The 7,329-nt window shown below is 31.9% G+C and overlaps 1 protein-coding gene across 1 annotated transcript; it reads right to left on the minus strand.

Moving 5' to 3' along the window:
• Positions 1–5,278: 5,278 nt before the first annotated feature.
• LOC112601008 lies at positions 5,279–7,215 on the minus strand. Its single transcript, XM_025348402.1, has 2 exons — positions 6,874–7,215; positions 5,279–5,929 (listed from the first exon to the last, which is right to left on the minus strand). The coding sequence occupies exons 1-2, from the start codon at positions 7,213–7,215 to the stop codon at positions 5,279–5,281; spliced, it is 993 nt and encodes a 330-aa protein (XP_025204187.1).
• Positions 7,216–7,329: the final 114 nt, after the last annotated feature.

Below are 7,329 nucleotides of genomic sequence, written 5' to 3' on the forward strand. Positions count from 1 at the left end.
TCAGGGGAGTTTCGATTTTGAGTCAGTTTTCAGAGTGATGTATTATATTGATTCACCTATTACGTTGAATTAGCCTGTATTGAGATAGTAACATTAAAGTAAATATATTAATATGTTGTTGCCTGATGAGAAACAATATTTATATTATAGCTATTTATCAAGAGAAGTCACATTGTCAGACAATATAAATATATTGACATATATTCATCAAATATAAATATTTTAAAAATAAACCTCAGAAAGAAAATGCCAATCTACTCCTAACGTGGTGAAATTTTCAAGATCTATACTTATACTTTTAGACTTACATTTTGACACTAAAACAAATATTATCTATTAATGACGATATATTGATAAATAACAGCATAATATAAATATTGATAATAAAATAATTTATGTATAATTTAATATTATATTTGCTTTAAGTGTTTATATCATATTACGAACCTATGTGGGTTCAGCGCCTCGCGCTGAATTAGATTAGGATCGGAAAAATATGTTACATTATGCAGAGAGGTTTTGGCTCCGCCCCCCGCGCTGAAACGTACTAGGATCGGGAAATACGCACACCGTGCACCGCCGCGCCGCGACGGGCGGCGGACAACCGCGGCACGTCGGCGACGAACACTGCATGGTGAAGGGGGGGACGGGGAACATTAATTGCATAATACTGCGGTAATTTCTGCATTAGTGCGCGATAATCATAATAATGTATAAATAAGGTACGCTTATTAGTGGCAATATGGGTACAGGTATGTTTGTATTTATAATAATATTGGTACAAAAAATACTGTGACGTTACAAACATTAAGTATATTTGACGAATCTGACTAAAATAGATTATACTGGCATACTGCTAAAGACATTATAGACAAGTGCTAAATGATAATTGCTATAATTTTAAATTTATAATAATGATTATGTTTTAATGTTTATATTTTTCTTTATCAATACCTAATCAGTAATCACTAAGGCACTGTCTCCAAAGAGCCTACATAAAACCTAATAAGAGTAACATGGTATAATATATTAATATGTTATATGATTATGATTATAATATAAATAATGATTAATGAATGATTCATAAAATTAAAAAAAAAAAATACTCATAAAGTGGTAAAGTAATTTATATTTATTACTTTACCGATAAATTACTTACTTTAAAATACTTTACCAAAGTAATATTACCGACTTACATCACTAAACGTGAGTGCTTCTATTTACGTTTGTTATTGGTGAATGTTCCCGGGCAACGTCTTTTAAATTTTTACGAACAGTTAATGGTCGAGTATTCATTACATACCAGGATGCATGTCGTGAACTGCAATTGCTAGAAGACGATAACCATTGGGACTTAACGCTTGCCGATGCTGCGTTGACATCAACACCGAATAACATTCGTCAGTTGTTTGCAATTATTTTGACGACATGTTATCCCTCGCGAGCACAAACTTTGTGGGAAACATATAAAAATTGTATGACAGAAGACATCTTGCACCGAATTAGACACATAAATCAATGCCAAATTAGAGATTATACACCAGAGATGTACAATGAAGCATTGGTCATGATCAAGGATTTATGTATTCTTATTTCAAATTTACCACTTAATCATTATGGTATGCCATCACCTAATCGTCCAGCCACCGACTTAGTCAATACCGATTTACAACGAGAAAATCAATATGACTATGGAAGTTTAGCAACAATTATCATGAACAGTGAACCATTACTGACAGCAGAACAAAAAATTATTTATGATCGGATTATGCTGGCTGTTGCTGCTGAACAAGGCGGTTTTTTTTTTCTTGGATGCACCCGGTGGAACCGGTAAGACATTTTTAATATCGTTGATTCTTGACAAAATACGGTCGCAACAAAAAATCGCATTAGCTGTAACATCGTCAGGCATTGCGGCTACTTTAGGATGGTGGGCGAACAGCACATTCAACATTCAAGCTGCCATTGGACGTTCATAATTAGGGCTAGGATTTATATGCAATAACAAATTGTAAAATATGCATTTGATTTACCAAAATATGCAAAAATATGCAAAAACAAATTTTATTACATTAAATATAAGTTTATATAATTACATTAAATATTAGTTTATATTATTACACGCTACTATGATATGTTGTTTCAAATTTTCAAATATGAACGACCGGCGATTTGAACGTAGAATAGATTTATACTGACTAAAACTCCTTTCCACATCACACGAGGTTATTGGCGCATATTTGAATGACGCGATTTTCCCTGGAGTTAGATTAATATTAATATCTTCTTCTTCATTTTCATATTCACCGTTTATAATTCTATGAATTTTTAATAGTGTTTTAAATCCCTTATTTTTTTTTAGTATAAAATCCATTTTAGTTTTTACCAATTCTGCTGCTCTCCCGTTACATTTATTCAGTTTATCTTTCACATTTAAAATAGTGTTTAAACCTTCGTCAAGGGATAGTGTACTTTTTTCTAGGTTAGTAATAGCTTGGATGAGAAAACAAAAATTACTTTTTAAATATGCTAAATCATTTTGTAAATGTTTGTCTTCAAACAATTCTTTTGATTTTTTAATTGATTCTGCTTCGTCGTCTAAATGTGATATTACAGATTTTATTGAATCAAAATTATTTGAATAGTATTCTACTGCATTTAACCATGTACCCCATCTAGTGATAATTGTTTGAGGTGGTAAAGGTAAATTTGGGAATAGTTCACGTAGTTTCATAATTCGGCTGGGAGCTTTCAAAAATACTTTTTTAATTGTCGCTATTAATTTATCAACAGTAGAATATTCATTTCGTAAACATTCACTAATTCTATGAATCCCATGTGCCAAACATGTTAAATGAATTAAATTAGGATATAACATAGTCAAGGAATTCGCTGATTTAACCATATATGGCGCGGCGTCAGAAACAAAAAGTAAAACTTCTTCGTACTTCACTCCTGATGGCCATAATAGGTGCATTGCATCATTAAATATTTTGCCAATAGTTTGAAAATTACATTTTTCTAGTTCTTCACATATTAATAAATACGGCTTTGAATAATTGTCTTCGTGGAGGAGACCAACTATGACGTTACAAACATATCGACCGTCAACGTCCGTGGTCTCATCTATTGAAACCCAAATTGGCCCATCACCAATTTCCGAACGAATACGAGAAATAGTATTTTCATAAATTGAAGAAACATAGTTTTTGCGAATTGTAGACTGGTCAGGAACACATTTACCAGAATATTTTTCTAAAAAATTTTTAAATGATGGATGATTTAACTTCCATAAAGGTATATCCGATTCTAACATTGCTTGACATAAATCTAGAGGAAAATTCGCTTGTTTATTTTGGTTATCTAATGTATTTTTAATGAACGACTGTTTAGATTTGGCTTTTAAATTAATATTTTTGTTATGCTTGCCTGTATTTAAATGCTGTATCACCTGAAAACGTTTTGTTACGGGCACAGCTTGATCACAAATAATACAATATAATATTTTACCATCTGTTTTAAAAACGTCACTTGAAAATTCTTCTACAAATTGACGTAACTTGGCACTTTCACTTTGAACTTTCGGCATTTTATAAAATTGTTAACTGATACTGTTATTAAAACCACTCAAATTTTAAGTATAAGTGTCCGCACATTTACGCAACACACGTCGTACTAATGAAATTAAATACGTCGTTAAATAATGTGTAGGTAATCCTATCGGTCATAGATAAGATTAGATGGGTAATATTTATACTATATATTTACAATTCGACGGATAAACCAAAAACTATCGGTATTATGAAATAAACGCCATTTAAAATTAACAATAATTTATAAAAATTTAAAAATTTAAGTTAAAAAAAATAAAAAACCTTAAAATCTATAAATATGCAATTATATGCATTGTGTTCAAAATATGCAAAAATATGCAAAAAAAAATTGATTTTATTTAAACGAGAGTAAGCAAAATCGTGGATAAATTTGACAAACAATCGATTTGGACTTAAGGAAAAAAACATGCAAATGCATATAAATCCTAGCCTTACATATAACATATAAAGAGAAAAAATTTTAATTTTTCGATTGGTCGGGACACTAAACCTATCGGCCCGTGTAGCAACTATTCTTCGTTTTATATTATAAGAAAGAAGAAGAAGAAGAAGATTCTAGTTTCTTTCCGCTTTTCTACCAGATAGATTAGATTTACGATATTTTTTTTCTGTCGTGTTTTTGGATTCTTTGGCGTAGAACGTGTCGTTTTCGTTCTGACGATATTTGTTTTTTTGTGCGGATCAGGTCCTCAACCATAACCGTAATAGTAATGCTAGCTCCACACTCTCGCGAGGTCGCCTCGTCGAGAGTCTAGTCGAGTTAACGCGAGGCGAGGCAGCACACGAATGCATAGTCTACACTCTCGTGTAGTCTCGTGACTCACTCAGTTGTTTTTAGCGGTTGTTCAAAATGGACGTGATTGAAATAACAGCTGCGGCTGCGTTGTGTGCATACAGTTATCATAATTTTCTAAATTTAAGCCACTCAAAAAAAATTAAACAACCCAATAAGAGGAGATGGTGGACAACAACAATACACAGAAACAGAACAAAGTAAGTTAGTTTGATATTAAGTATTGACCTTAATGGCGTAATAAGAAAAATGAAGGAGAGTCTAATTATAATTTGCACTACTCTTTATTTTCTCATAACATTTTTCTTTCAGGCAAAGCATGGAAAATGTATTTGTAGAATTGTTACATGAACCTTCAGGCGAGTTTGAAAATTTTACCAGAATGTCATTATCAGATTTTGAATATTTACTCACTTTAATTTCACCTATTATTTCAAAACAAGATACTCAACTGAGAGATTCAATCCCAGCTAAGATAAGACTAGCAATTACGCTACGATTTTTAGCTACAGGTGATAGTTATAAAAGCCTTCACTTTTTGTTTAAAGTATCTAGCCAAATAATTTCAAAGATTGTACCAGAAGTATGTTCAGCAATAAACCATGTTCTTAAAAATGAAGTGAAGGTAAAAATATTATAATTATTTATTTAATAAATAACACTTTTCATAGTAAAATTATATTTTAAATGGTGCAAAAGAAAATAAAATTTTTTATTTGAACAACCTGTTCGTAAAATAAAATAAAAATTTAACAATAAAAACATAATATTAACTTTTTTAAATATTTATATGAAAACAAATAATAATAAATTAGTTACTTTGTGCTAGAATAACTAGGAACATAATTATATAAGCTAATTATTAATACTATCACTGGTTGTTACTTTCTTCATAATTACCAACAGCAGTGTAATAAGCTGTATCCACTATATTTTGAATATGAGAGTTAGAGCATGTCGATTGGTTTGAAGTATTACTTGGTGTATTTGAATTTGAATAAGTAGAATATGTCGTTAAAGGTTGTTCTGGAATAAGTATTGAAAGTGGTGTACATGGCGAATCAGAATAAGAAGTTACAGTAGATGATGATTCATTTGCAGTATTCATTCCTGTAGAGAATGCTCGAGAAAATGTAGGCTGTAGTGAAGATAACGAGGGATTATTAAGCCGATGATAGCGTTGAACAAACATTCCATCGATATCGTACATAAAAAGTTGTCGTTCGTTTTCCGGTAACTTACGTAATTTGTTTGCAAGTATCCTTCCATATAAATCACACTCATCTTCTTCGTGTTTTTTATTTAAAACACTTTCTAAGGTATTAAACGCCCTCTTCAATTGTCTCCCAGCCTCTTCAACTTCAGGATTTCCTCGCCGGCGAGATGTTGGTCGTTGTATCTGGATATTTTCTTGTGTTGGTTGACTAGTTATATTGTTAGGAGAATTAAATTCATTGCCGTCGTCATTATCGCCGTTATCATTGTCTAATGTTTCCTGGTCAGTTATTTGCGAAATGTTTCCCTAAAATATTAAAAAGAGCATTTAAATCCGTTGTCTAGTAATTACATTAAACAATACAATGCCTATAAATATTAATTATTTATTTTAATTTATATTTCAGCTACCATCAACTTCAAGTGATTGGTTAGAAATAGAAAAAGGGTTTGGAGAAAAGTTTCCACATTGTATCGGAGCAATTGATGGAAAACACATAGTTTTGCAATACCCAGTTAACACTGGTTCAGAATACTACAATTATAAAAACTCGTTTAGTATTGTGTTAATGGGATTAGTTAGTAGTGACTATCGTTTTCTATTTGCTGATATAGGGAGTCAAGGTAGAATTAGCGACGGTGGTGTGTTTAAAAATTCTTTGCTGTGGAAAAAAATTTGCTCAAACAGCCTTAACATTCCTGCTCCTTCTCCCCTTCATGGCTCAAATGTTGATTTACCATATGTTTTCCTAGGAGATGGAGCATTTGCTCTTCATATCAACTTGATGAAACCATTTCGCGGAAACCATGAGATTGGCTCTTCAAAACGCATTTTTAATCAAAAATTATCAAGCTCCCGTGTTGTGATTGAAAATGTATTTGGAATAATGGCTGCTAAATTCCGAATTTTCAAAAAACCAATTTCAATAGAGTTAGAAAAAGTTTCCATCATAACACTGACATGTGTGCTATTGCATAATTTTTTAAGGAGAAATGAAACGGCTGCATCAATTTATACTCCTCCCGGTACAATAGACATTTGTGATAATACTGGAGTGATAATTCAACCGGGTTCATGGAGAAGAGAAATCGGCGAAAATTGTGCTATTAGGCCTATCGATCAAGTACCACGCAGATCACCAGAAAATGCAATACAAATAAGAGAACAATTTACGTCATACTTTTATAATAATAATTAATATCTTTCAATAAATAAACATAAACTAGTAATTATGAAGTAATTATATTTACCTCTTCAGTATTTAATGTCACGTTGCAATCGTTTAGTTTTCCAAGAAAACTTTCCATTTGATCATATAAAAACCATATTGGTCGATAAATATCGTTCTGGCCGGCTCCTGATTTAATGGACGCTTTTTTCTTTCTCAAATGGCCCCGAAATGTAGCCATAATTGAATTTTTTTTATTTTTCAAATCTTCTATGGATATATTCAAAATCTTGCTAATTCTGCACCATGCGTCATTCATTTTTGCCTTATCTTTGTGATTACGATGCTTTGCATTCCATAAAATCTCTTCTGTTTGGTATAACTCCACAAATTTAATCAACATTTCGTTCGTCCAATCAGCCATTTTTGCACAAAACGTTTTGATTTATTTTTATTTTGTAACTGAGGACACGCGAGCTCAAGCGAGAGTGAAGTAGGTACGCCTCGCCTCGTGTCTCGTGGTCTTTTGACTCGCGAC

Source organism: Melanaphis sacchari, unplaced genomic scaffold (assembly GCF_002803265.2).
Source record: "Melanaphis sacchari strain LSU unplaced genomic scaffold, SCAv2.0 Contig743_pilon_pilon, whole genome shotgun sequence".
NCBI classification, from domain to species: domain Eukaryota; kingdom Metazoa; phylum Arthropoda; class Insecta; order Hemiptera; family Aphididae; genus Melanaphis; species Melanaphis sacchari.